The sequence below is a fragment of the Petromyzon marinus genome, chromosome 2 (genome assembly GCF_048934315.1).
Source record: "Petromyzon marinus isolate PM22_M1 ecotype Great Lakes invasive population chromosome 2, UKy_Petmar_22M1.pri1.0, whole genome shotgun sequence".
NCBI classification, from domain to species: Eukaryota; Metazoa; Chordata; class Hyperoartia; order Petromyzontiformes; family Petromyzontidae; genus Petromyzon; species Petromyzon marinus.
The window spans coordinates 16,049,886-16,065,083 of record NC_133668.1 but is presented as its reverse complement, the minus strand read 5'-3'; the positions used below and the strand labels follow the sequence as shown (position 1 = coordinate 16,065,083).

General features: G+C 48.1%; 1 protein-coding gene across 1 annotated transcript in view; it reads right to left on the bottom strand.

Annotated features, from left to right (window-relative positions):
- Positions 1–5,592: 5,592 nt before the first annotated feature.
- Positions 5,593–15,198, bottom strand: part of LOC116946159 (T-box brain protein 1-like) — a 33,316-nt gene continuing 23,710 nt past the window's right edge. The window contains exon 6 of the mRNA XM_032961084.2: positions 5,593–13,650. Coding sequence (XP_032816975.2) covers positions 12,750–13,650 — 901 coding nt within the window. The 3' untranslated portion in view covers positions 5,593–12,749. The remainder of the gene's footprint in view (positions 13,651–15,198) is intronic.

Genomic DNA, 15,198 nt, shown 5'->3' with positions numbered 1-15,198 from the left:
GGCCTCTTCGAGCCACTGTCGTCTCTCACAGTTCTCTGATATAACAATCCAATCCACACACGAGCTGATTTAATTGCTCCACAGTCGGACGTGTTTCCCTCCTTTATACTCAATTGTTTGCATTGACCACAGGAAATCATCCAACTTATTTAAAATTAATGATCAATTACGGTTGTATTGATACTGCCTCACAATGCTAGAGTTGCGTTAAATTCATCGTTAGCTACATGCTGGCATTTCATAATTCTTAACAGATTATCTCAAACTTGTGAACTAGTGTATATCCACAATTCCACAGATTATTATACAAATGAGCTCAGGGAGAGCTCAGCGCATTCCGTTCGCTCAGATCAGCTTTTTTCCCACCATAGGTGGTCAGACGCAGCACGATTCGTCCAAAATTGCTTTCCAGTTGACTGAAAGAACACTTTGCTTCGTTTCAGCATCCAACAACCTTCACGGGAAAAGCACAACTTATCTCCAACACATTGCGGCCAGAGAGAATTAATTATGTAATTTTTGCCACAGATCGTCCGGAATGCGCTCGATCCCATAACACATGGGGAAGATAAGCAGGTTAGAGCCTGGATAATGCTTAGATGGGCGACCATCGTGCACACAAAACAGGTGTTATCGGCATTGTGGCAGTCCAACGCAGTGCAGCAAAATCTAATTTTGTTGTATTCGTACTCCCCTCGCCCCAACTTTTAAAAAACCCCAGAACTGACCAGTGTAGTGTGGTGAATCGACAAACGAGCTGCATCTCCGATTAGCACGTAAATTATATACAATGCTGCATACGCGATGTACTCATGAATTATGGAAAGCTCATTGGCACATGATCCCTATTATAATCTTCATCTGCCAGTGATATGCTCAAAGGATATCATGACTAATTTTCAAGAGGATCATTCTTGAGAACATTTGGTCCTTCGTGAGTTTTTATTTGAGAAGAAAGCTGAGTGGCTCGAGAAACGCGAAGCATACGTGGGGAAAATATCGTTATACCAGTAACCTCCATTTAACAAATATATTTAACTTACCACTTGCAGGCACCACCTCGGAGTTTAATTTTCCCGTGGCTCTCACAATCCTCAAAGACAGAATACCCCGAAGAATCATACGATTTAGCGGTCGAATCACGAGCGCCACCTTGTGTCAATATGTGGAATCTGTCAATTGTTTACAAATATCGCTCTGTGGCCATGAAATGAAACGCAACCTCAATGGAGTTGCAGCACATCCATTGAGTCCCATGTAACATAACGCCTACTGAGCGTTAACTATTAGTGCGCATGTGGGATAATAAACTTCCTGATTAAACACAGCTGATGTCAATCTATAAACAAAGTAGATTATAAAGTAACCAGCATGGTGATGTATTGTCATACAATCCCCATGACTGAACACTCTTGACTCCTGTTTCAATTCGCTATTCGGAGTATATATAATAAGTAGGCACCACTTTGTGAGAAAATCGACTGTGTATGCTCCACGGGGAAACTGGTCACCACCACATCAATGTTGCATTTCCACCTTGACGCCAAAAGCGAGAAGATTGATGGTGACTTTCATAAGATTTGCAATAACAACGAGATTGGAGAACACAGAAGAACATTTAGAAAGGAAGGGATAAAGTACATGAGTATTAGCAGAGAGTGCCCATGGCCCATGAGCAGTGACACAGTTCACGGTTCGATAACAGCGACCACCCTGGTTAATACTACACATGCATTATTAATAAAATACGCACCGTTTACTTAACAGTGGACTTTACTGATTCCATGACGTTATTCCAAAAAGAGTAGGTCATGTGTGCTGGCACCATGGTCCAAATTGCCACATTTTATAAATCACTCGCAAATTACTTCATTGGAAAGCCACATGGCAACATCGTACCCTACTGGTAGACGAATGTCCATTTGCTGGCCGATGCTGCCTACATATTGTGCCTTAAATTGACAGCTGCTATTGGGGTCCCTTGCCACAGGGCGCTTCGAGATGCACTGGATGGGAGGCGCGGTATAAAATGATGGCATCCGTGGAGGTGGTGTGTATTATAACGTTTGTTTTGTTTTTCAAGAGAAGACAGGTGCTTCAGCGGTCCAGACTCTCCAATATTCACGTAAAACCACATTAGTGTGCAGGGCGGATTTTGTTCTCGAGTTTGGGCCAGCGAAAGCTAGTTCACATCTAAGATAACATCACGTTCACCGTAGGACACTTTCCTCCTGCTGAAATGTAAGCCAATCTATTTGCGTTCAGACATCTGGACAAATTGAAATTGCATTGAGGTAGAAAGAGAAAAACATGGATTTGAGAACATACGCTGGTTAATTACACATGAAATGAGTGGTCTCCGACACGGTAGGTAATTGTTTATTCAATAAAAGTTCGGTACAGCCACGCGTCTCCGTCTCTTCCTTTTTGCAACGTCCACTCTTCTTCGTATGGTCGTATGGCTACGCGGCCCCACGCCACGTGGCGCTCGCCCCGCGCTCTCCAACGCACCGCTGGCTGACGGTGCGCTAGGGAGCGGCTGGGCGGCTGGAGGACGAGCCGCCACGTGGTGGATGGAGATGGCGGGGCAGCAGCGGCGGGGCTCCTCTGCAGTCTTCAGCACCAACCCCTTGCGTTGCTGTGTCCCGCTTATATCCCCCTACCCGGGTTTAAGCCCCGCCTCTCGCCACGCCCCCTCCTGGAACCTTCCCGAACGTTCCCGAGGCTTCCCTGGTGGAACCGCCTCTCAACTTTCACCCAGATGTAAACCCCACTATGGATAAGCATGAACTGTAGAATAAATATATGCCCCCTTAATAATCCAGGCGATGGCGCTCTCATTACATCCGCCCCCCCCCCCCCCCCCCCCCGTGTAAAAATGTTTAGCCGTCCCGGCAACACAACAGAACGCGATCAGTCGTATGAACACAACTGGAAGAGAGAATTATAACGGAATGTAGGACACCCCCGCCCACCCCCAACCCAACAACAACACAGCGGAAAGAACACGCAATACGAATAAGAGAACGGCTTAAGAGAATCGCGACGATTTAGAACGTGTCCGCATAGCCGGTCCGTCTGCCGGTGGCGAGACAGGAACACTGGCTGGTGGGGGTAGTGGTCCATCAATGGGGTGGTCCCGCCGGATTTCCCCGCAGATGGACACGGGGAAATGGAGCCGTCCTCCGGCCCCGCCGTCACCTTCGGGGGCGCTGTGGACGGCAAAGAAACAGGCTGCGGAAGATCATCCTTGACAGGGATGGACAGGTCTGTTGGCCACGTCAGGCACCGGGATTCCGGGGATTTGGAGATGATAATGACGGCACAGGAGCAACAAACGGGTTTCAACCGCGACGGGTGAACAAACCAACGCCGGCGACCGAGGACGCAAAACCTCCACAATTGTCACAGGGCCCTGCCGTGGTCTGTGATATTTAGCATAGGTGCCAACCGGCACCTGTGGGCAATGAAGCCACGCTGCATCCCCAACCCACCATGGCATGTCCCCTTTTGACCGACGTGTGCCACGCTCATTCCGAGCCTGAGTTTTGGAGGTTTCCACCCTGGCAGCCACCCTGGCGCCTCCGAAATCCGCCGGAGGGACTGTTGGATGTACTCATGGAACAGTCGATTTAAGAGGTACAACTGGGGAGCCCAACTGGACATCCACCGGCGGCGTGTTTTCCCTTCCATCAGGAAAAATGGCGAATAGCCCGTAGAAGCACGAGGTGCCGTCTGGTAGGCAAAGAGGACGCTGGGTATCTGGAGATCCCAGTCGGCCTGTCGTTCATCAACCGTCTGGCACAACACAGTGGACAAGGTGCGATTCAACCGCTCCACCATACGATCGGTCTGAGGGTGGTAGGGAGACGTAACAAATTTCCTGGTACCCAAAGCAGAACACACCTCCCGCAACAGTTTAGACGTAAAATTTCTACCCTGATCGGTGAGCAATTTTTCCGGCGCCACCCTTATCCATGATATAGCCGTTCACAAAGGCATCCACAATGGATAACGCAGATTGATTTGGCAGGGGCCACGCCAAGGCCAACGGGAGAAGTATTCCACCCCGACGAGGAGATATTTATTTCCCAGAGTCGTGACAGGGAACGGCCCTAACACATCCAATGCGACCAATTCGTTGACACGCGTGACAGAAATCGATTGCAAGGGCGGAACATAACGCTGACGGGGAGACTTCCGTTGTGCACACTCGGTGCACGACCGAAGCGCCTTGGTGACATCGGACGTCATGCCCGGCCAATAACAATCCCTCTGAAGGGTAAGCAAAGTTTTCTGAACAGCCAGATGGACGAGTCGTTCACAATGCAAGGTGCGGATCAGCCCCGCGCGGAGGCAATTTGGCACAACCAATCGTAGCCGAACCGGCATGGCACCCTGCCGCCTAAATAAGTCGTCGTGAACAAAAACACGACCGTCCTTAATGGATACTGCGTCACCCCCAACTCGTTCAACTCGATCCCGCAAGGAGGTCAAATAAGCATCCAAGAATTGTTTCCGCATCCACACCGAACGCGAAAGCCCCAACACACTGTCGGTGAACGGAACCACCGTGTCGCCCGAATCCATCTCACCCACGGACGCAGCCAAAGGGCGATCCCACCATGGGAATATGCAATTTCACTCATTTGCTGAGAAATGCTTAACGCAGATGAGCTAGAATTGCAAGACATTTTGTCCTAGATCTACATTATGAGGAAACGGTCAAAGCTAATCGCTTTTGCGATTTGTCCAATTGTTGGTGATTGATTTATCGCCACGATTCGCTAACAACACAGTGGTCGGGAATGTGAAATCCGTACTTACGCGGGCATGACCCTCTTCTATGACTCCAGCGTTAAGTGCTCTGGTAAAATGACTGAATATTGCTCAATGTGTTACAGAAAGCCGCCAGGCCGGAGAATTATAACATATCCGAGGAAAGGGACCGAGTTTTTGTGTTGATATTAATTACAAACCGTTGTAAATAAAATACTGGACAAAGTCATTCCCATACCGTGTTGTTCATGGGGTTTGTTTGGCCAACACATTACTCGATTAAAGGAGGGCGGTGGGGCGGGCTTGAACCGGTTCATAAATCCATCCCACTCAGGTGGCCGGGGTCCATGCGGTAGTCCGCTAACCACTGCGTCACCACGGTGCCGTCCAAAACCCTTAGTGGTTTTTTTTCTTTCCCACAGCCTAACAACAATGCACAGGTTCCTTCTCGGCCAGCCTCTTTAGATGCAGTCGCATTTAGACACTTCATGAACTCATGCTAGGTGTCTCCTTGATGAACTGGAACGTCGAACATAGACGCGGCACAAGACCAAAAATCTATCGGAGAAACTGTACGGTCCAACCCCGAAAACCTTCGTCCGACGCAAGTCAAAATTGTAATTTTCTGTCCGTCATCTCGCAGTCCCCAGGAAGAGTTGTCGCTAGGCGGCGCCAAAGGCGTAAAGACGTCACCGCCTCTGCCCTCTTGAGGTCCACCTCTACGGCCGCATCTTACACAACCGGTGACGGTGAAATATTGAAAGGAGTCATACATGTGAAATGTTCAATAAATGAGCAATTAAACTACGTGAATATATTCACCAGATTTATTCATGTAGCCAATCGAACACAACGTGACCCTGGTGCAATTGTCATATGTACAGTAAATTTAGGCTGTATACAGTATATATAGACTGTCAATGTTATGTAAGCCTACGTGCGCGTGTGTGTAGTAGTTCATGTTGACTTATTGAGTGCCTTTACTTGCAAGAAAACGTCACGGAGGTATGTATTGTTTGTTTGACATTTGTATTCAAATTACGTTCCCCGAACATTCATGAACCCAGCAACCCTGAACGGCAACGCCGATAGCACGTGGCGCGAATGCCGGGTCGAGAAGTGGTTATTTCCATTTAAGCCACCTGGATATTTTCTCCAAATTAAATCATTGCTGACAAACCACATGATCCGGAATCTCATTATTTTTGATACGCTTTTGCAATTATTTTATCTTGAGGTGATGATTATGCGTACACCATAATTGCACAAAGGCTGCATAATTTGTGTTTGATGTGATTCCATTCACCTGAATAATTTGCACACCTGCTACAACCGTGATCTCGGAACTAAATTTGTTCGTGTTCTGCGTAAACACGCGGCGCTTCTAATAATATATATTTAAAAAAAATTACAATTGGGCGTTTGTGTTCAAAAATGGGAAAAAAATGGGGGATCGTGGTATTGTTCACATCAGGCAGCGTGTGTTTTCGCAGACGTATCATTAACACACGCACACGTGTGCATACGCATGTATATATAAAACACACACCACAGCAGATATTTATAGGGCGCACCTACAGAATATGAAAGTAGCGTGTACAACTTCGACACGCACTCATCTTGCGTCGTTATGGAGCATTCTGGGTAAAAGTATTACATCCGTAAGCAGAACTTGGATCTGTCTCCACATATAAGTGTAATCGTTTTGGAATATACATATATAGTCCATGGGCCTATTGGCTTTCCAAACCAAATATTATCCTATCCGGCCGAATTTAAATTCGACATGCTGGTACTCATTGGTATGTTAGTCCTGTTAAACAAATGATGATGGGTTACCAGACATTATTGGAAAGAGCGCTTCGTCTAAACTATGGGGCACTGTTGAACCCAGAGCTGTTTTGTATAGATGACTTATACACCGTTGTAAAAGTTAATTTATCCCGTTCAACGTTGACATGACTGTGGCTCTTATGTGTGTGCTGAGAGGTTTTCCCGATGAAGTCTATCCGAATTAAATGTGTGCTATATTAATTAGTACGAATATAGGCTGCTGGCTCGTATATATATTTATTTTTGACGGATCTATTACCAATTAACAGATGTGTGTTGCTGCGGCACATTGTGTGTGTGTCATTCACATGAAGATTTTTAAAACCATGCACAGTGGCACACATGTACAGTATTATCAAATACCCGATGCATATTATGTTCGTGTGTGTGTATATATAAATGAAGGGGTGGAGCATTGGAGCGGTGGCGCGGTGGTTAGCGCACGGCGTCAAGACTGCAATTCCCGACCACAGCTAACATCAGTGGCGAGTGATATCTGAATCAGTCCAGGATCCCACGTGCCTTTAATAAACCAATATGACCAGCTTGAAGTATTGCCAAATAGCCGCCGTTTACAGCCATTTGTCAATAAAATCGGATTTGACAAAAGTCTGTAAATGTATTATAACCATTATCAGCTATGCTCTGTTCACTGCTGGGGCGAAGCCTTTCCCAAGCCGTCGCCACATCTCACGACGATCCGACGACGCAGTAAATAATAATAATAATTGTTTACATAAATATACAGCGACGAGACGACAGTCACAGACAAACCAGATGTCTCTCCAAATTAGCAAGTCCCTTATTTATATCAATAAACGACTCAAGTCGGAGCGTAAAACAGCGCGTAGCGCTTTTGCACCACGCGCTGAACAAGACGTGGCCGCGTGTGCCTGTCGCACATGCACACACACAGTGCGGGGTAGCGGTAGTGCAGCGGTTAGCGCGCTGCACTACGAACCCGACGGTCCAGTTCGATTCCCGCTTAACGGTGACTGAATCGGTCCTGGGCCTCAGCTTCAAATGAGTACCCGGTGCTGTGTGTAAAGTTCGCCACTTGGGAGACAAAGGCGGACGGGCGTGGTGCTGGCCACCCACCTGCTCGCGTGCCGTGCCGGCCACCATAGGTGGCCGCTATCAGCACTTGCTCCAAAAGTCTGCCAAGGCTATACGGGGGATCTTTGTCTTTTTCAACGGTTTATTTTGATTTAAGTTGATTCCTCTGTTTGTCTGTCGTGGTCAAATCTTGTAAAAAAAAATTCGTCCACTTCCCATTGTCCAATCGATCCCAAATTGTGCACACGTACTCAGATCCGGAGACAGTGCATGCCTGTATCAAAATAGTCATCAGTAAATTAATTGGCTCGTTTAAAGCAATTAATATTTTGTATGGGAGCCTTATTGGACGAGTGGTTTGCGAACAGGTTTTGTGAAGAAGAAAAAAAATATAATACCAACGTAGGAGTCGAGAGTTCGAAACTCGCCGGGAACATATATTTTTCTACTATTTTTGTTTGGAGTAACATTGTCATGCGCTCTCCAACACGGGGATGATTTACAGTCGGACAGCTGGACGGAGGGCGGTGTGCCGTTTCGTAAAGCGGTGGAGGATTTCTGCGAAGCGGAAAGACGGGTTTCCTCTTCCTTGGGTTCATTCACAAGCGATTTCCAGCCGAGCAGCCGATACGTCCCCTTGGCACGAATCGCTGAGAGCAGAGCAGCGCGCGTGCGTGCGGCCCATGTGCACACAGACACAGGGATAACCCGGGAGCCGAGACGAGTGTTGCTGGCTGGCGTGATTCATGGATGGGGGGGAAGCTGTACGGATACTCTAGCAGCGAGCTCTCTGTCTGTCAAAGCTAAGCCCGATGAGCAGATGCTTTACATGCATGAGATGGCGGGGATGATGACGGGGGTGGGGGGGGCGGTCGATTCTCTTTATCACCTGTGTCACGGTGTGAGAGCAGGTGTGTTTGTGTCTGCGTGTCCGTTTGTGTTTCTCCGTGTTATTTTGCGTGTGTGTGTGCATCTGTTTGTTTTGTGTGTGTGTGTGTGTGAGGATCTGTGCGTGGCTGTATTATGTGCTTCTCATGTGTGTGCCTACGTGTGCGCGTGTGTGTGCCCGTACATCTGTGGGGAGCGGTGGGGCAGCGGTTAGTGCGCTGCGCTACGAACCCGGAGTTCGATTCCCGCTCACGGCCAATTCCAGTGACCGATTATCTCAACCGGGCCTGGGCCTCCCCTAGGTCGGCTCAGTCTCAAATTAATACCTGGTGCGATGTGCAAATATCGCCGCTAGGGAGACAAAGGTGGACGGGTGTGGTGCTGGCCACCCACCCCTTCGTGTGCCGTTCCGGCCTTCATAGGTGCCCCAAAAGTCTGTTAAGGCTATACGGGCATGGTTTTTTCTGTCTGTGAGTCTGCGTGTGCCTATCCGTGTTTTATCCATGTGCATCCCTGTGAATTCGTGCGTCTGTGTGTGTATGTGTCCGTACATCTGTAGGGAGTGGTAGTGTAGCGGTTAGCGCGCTGCGCTACGAACCCGGCCACCCTAGTTGGATTCCCTCTCATGGCCACTACCAGTGACAATTATTTGAACAGTTCCTGGGCCTCTCCAAAGGTCGACTCAGCCCCAAATGAGTACCTGGTGCGGTGTGTCAAACATTGCCACTTGGGAGACAAAGGCGGCCGGGCGTGGTGCTGGCCACCCACCCCCTCGTGTGCCCTGCCAGCCTTCATAGGTGCTCGCTAACAGCACTTTCCCCAACAGTCTGTTCAGGTTATACAGGGGGTCTTTGTCTTTGTATATGTCTGAGCACGTGTGTGTGTGTGTATCCCCGTTTTGTCCGTTTGCATGTACGTATCCGCGCGTTCATGTGTATGTGTATACGTGTGCGCGTGTGTCCGTATGTCTGTGTGTATGTGTGTGTGTGTCTATCCCGTGTCTGCCCTTACGCGTTGGCTGCGTGCGGATTGAGCTGAGCCCGGCGCACACGCGCGGAGGAGTCGCCTCGATGTCGCGCGCGCCCGGGCGAGAGAGGAAATTCCTGCGCCCGGTGCGAGCGCGCGACACCACCCACGCGACTCCCTCGCTCGCTCGGTTACTTTAAACCGGGACGCGAATTCCTGAGCCGTGCCCTCGCTCCAGCTCCTCCTCTACGCGAGACGGGGGCAACCTTTACAAACCTTGCCCGGGTTCTCCCGGCTCTCCCTGTGCGTCGCGGGAGTCTTACGGTCAAGCCGTGTTACCGCGCTCAGCGGAGTAGAGGCAACGCTCGGGGCACGGCGCGTCGCGTAATTACGCAGCGCCAACGTAAACACGACTACGTATATACATGTTCTAAACACGTCTTCCGGTTTTGTGGGAACACGGTAACTTGGTTGTGTTGTCCGTGGTTCACACAAACACACACGCGTGTGCATCACAAGGAAGGTAATGGTAGGGAACTCATTAGATTCGTACGTACAATCACGCGACCGGTGATACGCGTATGCCAAATTTTTTTTGTCTAATTATTCGGCAGAATGTATTTCCGCTAAATTTATCGCTGATATTAAACGACATTTGTCATTCCGGAAAATAAGCTCGCCTTTCAGACGCCCCGCCTGCGTTTTCGTATATCGGTGCCATTACAGACGCTTCGAGTTTAAAAATAACCCGGCCCCCCTGATTTATGAACAATGTCCGGGCCTCAGCGATTGTAGACGGCACGGACCTCGAGTTGCCCGCGTCTCACCCGCGAAACGCCGCTTTCCGTTACTGACATATTATACAAGTCTTAATTTAGACATTTTATTTGCAATATATAATCCAAGGTGCAAATAAAGTGCAAACACGTGTAGAGGTGTTTAAATATATTGAAATAAATACGGGCATAACTTCACCTGTCGCTCACGCTACATTGGCGCTTTTTGGGAAATATTCTGACGATTAAAACCGTGACATTTTAAACGCAGCATAATAAATTGGGGTACAGCATGTTTTTTTGTTTGTTTTGTTTTGTTTACACATTAAAACAATTTTCAACACTTACCAACAGTTATTCCGATGAAATAAATAAAAGAGCTCAGAACGATATTTTTAGCCACGGAAAGATCTGGAAAGCCTGGCGTGAAATGTGAGTGTGCGGTGGTGAGATGAATGGACACGTGCAGGAGTGGTGACACGGGAAGTCGTTGAGCATCAGGCAGTAGACACGTCGCTGCAACACGCAACAGCCAGACCGCGCATTGGATGCCTTGGAACGGGTGTGCAGTACTGGCAAATCTCACCATGTCCAATACAAGCCATACCACTGTGTGTCTGTATGTATGTATGCGTGTGAAATGTACACATATACACATTTGAAGGCAAACGCTCTATAGCCTTGCAGACTCCAGTGGAGGTAAGCACTGTTAGCGAGCATCTGTTGAGAACATCAAAGGACCGTGATAGGTGACGATGGCTTGGGAAGGCCTTCATCCGTGGATTGGATCATGGCTGATGATGGTCGACGATGATGGTGATGATGATGATGACTTGAGGCCAGTACGATTAACGAGGTGGGGTGATATGGCCAGAATCACACACACACATGCCCGGCCGCGTTTGCCTTCCCAATGCTGGTTTTTCATGAAACGCACCAGTTACTAAATTTAGATTGAATCGACCTATGGGAGACCGTGGTTAGGTCGGGATAACAAATTCCACTCGTTAGTAATCGCGCGCACACAAGAGACGCACCGCACAGAGGTACACGTGTGTCCTCTCTCCATGCCAAGAAAGATGGCGTATGCTGGGAATTATATACCGTACGTACTTACAAAAAGTAACCACCACCCAAAATGCGGCAGGCCTTTTTGCGAAGCCTCGCTTCAGTTGAATTCCTCGCGTTTGAAGATAATGAGGACCACTGAGGAAGTTTGGCGATGGTCTCAGTTGGATGCATATGTTGCTGGATGGATGGTCACATAGCCGGATCGTGCGAGGTGGTGACGGCTTCGGGATGATTTCCCCTAGCACTGGGTTTACCATGGCCGAGGATGATGGTGATACTGAATAAATAATGTAATACGTGTGAGTATGCGCATACTTTAAATATACGTACAACATCTCGTTACTATTTGATCATCCTACATACACGCACAGTGCATATGCTATTACACTGACATAAACCTATACATATTACAAAGTAGCTACACGCTATATACAAAACTAGTGCTCGCTCGGAACTCGAGAAAAGCAACGATGAACTTGTGTCTGCCTACCGGCCATTCCTGTGTGACTGGAATGGCGAATACTGCACTTTTTACCTTCGGCACTCCGAGCGTGCGCACCTCTGCAACGCGATGATAACTGAGAGACGAGTTTTCAACTCAGGCGAACGTTTCAAGCTCAATTCGTGACATTGTCGGCGTCTGTTCATTTTGTGTCTCTGATTTCATTTCGCGAAAACGCACAAATGTTTCCGTTACCACCGCCAGTCAATTGGAGCAAATCGCCCCGGGCATTTATAAACGCGCAACTCCCGTGACTTTTAGGTGATCACGAGTGAAGTGTTTCGGCCCTTTCGTTAAAATGTGAATCTGTGGTGAGTTGCAGAAATACCTTCAGCGATATTTTCCCTTAGTTTTGAAAGTAAATACATTTGAGATGAGGGAACATGTCACTTCATGAATATTATGGAACTCGTAACTGGCCCTTACACGTGTTAATTGACGTCAATACGAAGGAACAATACAAAAGGATTCCCTTTTACGCATGTACATACTCTCTTTCATTCGGTTGTAAAAGTAACGCTACAATTGATCAACAAGAGCACGCGTGACGGCGGTGCTAATATTGGCCACGTGTGAGCGTTCACAAAACAAGCACAATTATTGAACACGCCATCACGTGCCAAAATAACAACAACAAAAAAGAGTGCATTTCGTTGATGTTGATTGACTTGGGTAACACTGCTCTGGCACGTTACTCGCACACAGCCGAAGAGAACGGGTGTCTTTTTCTCCAAAACAAATGAATTATATCTTACAAAAATGTAACAAATCAACAACAGCAACAACACCACCATCATCAGTTCATCGTCGTAAAATCACTTGCACTGCTCCTGAGACCAGAGGGCCTCACCATAATCCGAGGCGACTGCCTCCCGCCACTACTCCGGCTCGTAGTATTCGCCAAAGCATGGGGCTGGATTTTCCTTGAGGCAGCTTTTGGCGAATTCTCTACCGCCACCCGACAATGTAGCAGCGGAGGGAGGAGCAAGGACAGGGGGGTCGGTGTCCCGCTTGTGCTGCCCGAAGCTGCCCTCTTCGACCTCGGTCGAGAGACGCCGCTTCTTGGCGGACACGTCCTCCGCCGTCGCCGCCACCACCGCCGCTGCGCCGGCACCGCCGCTCTCGAACACCCCGGAGTCGCCGGACTCGGCGGATTTGCTGGAGGGGGGGCTCTCCAGCAGCTTGTCTGGCCGCACCTCCTCGGGCACGGGGACCCCCACCACCCCACCGATCTGCTGCAGCTCCTGGAACATGGATGTGCTGCTACTGCATGCGCCCGCGGAAAATCCAGCAGTCGAAGGCTGCTGCTGCTGCTGATGTGGATGATGAGGTTGATGATACTGTTGCTGGAGGTGGTGTGGCATTCGCCCCCAGGACTTGCTCCAGTCGCTGGCCGCGCCCAAGGCGCCGTGCTCCGCGGCCGCGTAATAGCTCAGCGAGCACGAGGGGCTGGGCGGCAGCGCGATCGGTTTGAGGCCATAGGGTAGGAGGGAGCCGGCTCCACCGCCGCCTCCCGCGCCGCTGCCTCCGCCGCCCACGGCGCCGCCGAGGGCCCCCATGTCGGGCTCAAAGGGAGACTGCGGCAGTGGTCCCATGAGCCAGCGCTCGGCGCGTTCACTGTCGTTGAAGGCTGCGGCCAACTTGGAGCCGTAGGACGGGGAGCCGAATCGCTCGGAGAGGAGGGAGCCGCTGTCGTAACGCGGCCCGAACAGCGAGTGCGGGCGCAAGGGGTCGTGTGGCGACGGGGTGAGGCGGTCCAGGTCCACGCCCGGGTAGATGCTGCACGCGGCCAAGGGTCGGAGTTTGAGTTAGTAGGGTCAGGGCTATTCTGATGGCGACAGCTGGGCATGATCAGATCACGCGGAATCCACCTGATCTTGGAAGGTAAAATGGATAGTGTTTGGATGGGATACCACCCTGCATAACATGTGTTAATAGGCTACGGGGATACGTTGACAGCAGAGGGCACAGTTTGGTTTCAGAAAAGTTGCATGGGGTTCAGACTGGGTAAATAATATGCGGACATAACACCCAGGTATCTAAATTAGATTATTAGAAAAAAAAACACCTAAATAACGAGATTCTGGTTAGGAATTAGGTTAAAGCAAAGTTGAGGACCATATGAACTTCATACCGCCGTATATAAATTGGTTTAAACGTGTACGAACTTGAGATGATGTACATGCAGACTTTACGCCTTCGAACGTAATTGAAACGTATACTGTGCTAACCAGAGGTGCGGGTTAGCTATACAGTCGCGGATAAGGTATATAGTTTTCACACCCCCATAACTATACTAATTAGTAACTTATAACATAATTTTAGATTAGGACTGCACAAATGTCACCAGAAGGTAACTAAACTATTGTGTCAAACAACACGGGCTTGGAGTTGGTGTTGCGGCTCAAACTAAAAAAAAAATAACTTCAGACCATGAGCCCAGTCCAGATATCTCACTTGTTCGTACCCCAGAGGTTGCATGAACGTAGCGGTTCCAATTTCTCTCAATTTTCTGCAGCCGTCTGGAACGCTCTTCTTTCCCATATTCGTAAGCCATTGGAGCTATGCACTTTTAAATCTAGATTGAAGACTCATTTCTTTAGAACTGCTTTTTGTGTTCAGTTTGTTGTCCTTCCCCCGCGCCTCCGATTAGCACGGTTGGCTATGTATTGTGCGAAAGAAATTCAACATACGTACTGTACATACCATGGTGAATTATGTGATAAAACAATGGAATGAGTGGGGTTATAGAATACATACAAAATTACGACTAGAGTTTTGCTACGTTAGCTGCCATATGAAGCAAGTTAACATCGAGACTAATAAATGATAGAGAGATTATTGTTTAAAAATAAATTCTAAAAATACTCACCGCTGAAATATGAGTCAAGATTTCTAAATTTAAAATGAAAAAATGTTGGTGCAGGCTATTTCAGAAAAAAAAGCGATTATAAATATGGGAAGCTTATATAATATAGGTATATCTTAGAATGCTGTGTATTATATTTAAAAACTATACATTTACGTACTTATGCTATGCTGATTTTAATACACATGTTTATATGAGCGGTAGTTTAAAAAGTTACATTTTGATTTTTTGTCATTGCAAAATAATATCATATACATTATGCTAATTCTACTTAGAAAATGATGGATGATACACGCTAATAAACGCGATCATAGATTATAATAATTTAAAATTCTATTTACAGTGAGGGAAAAAAAGTATTTGATCCCCTGCTGATTTTGTACGTTTGCCCACTGACGAAGAAATGATCAGTCTATAATTTTAATGGTAGGTTTATTTGAACAGTGAGAGACAGAATA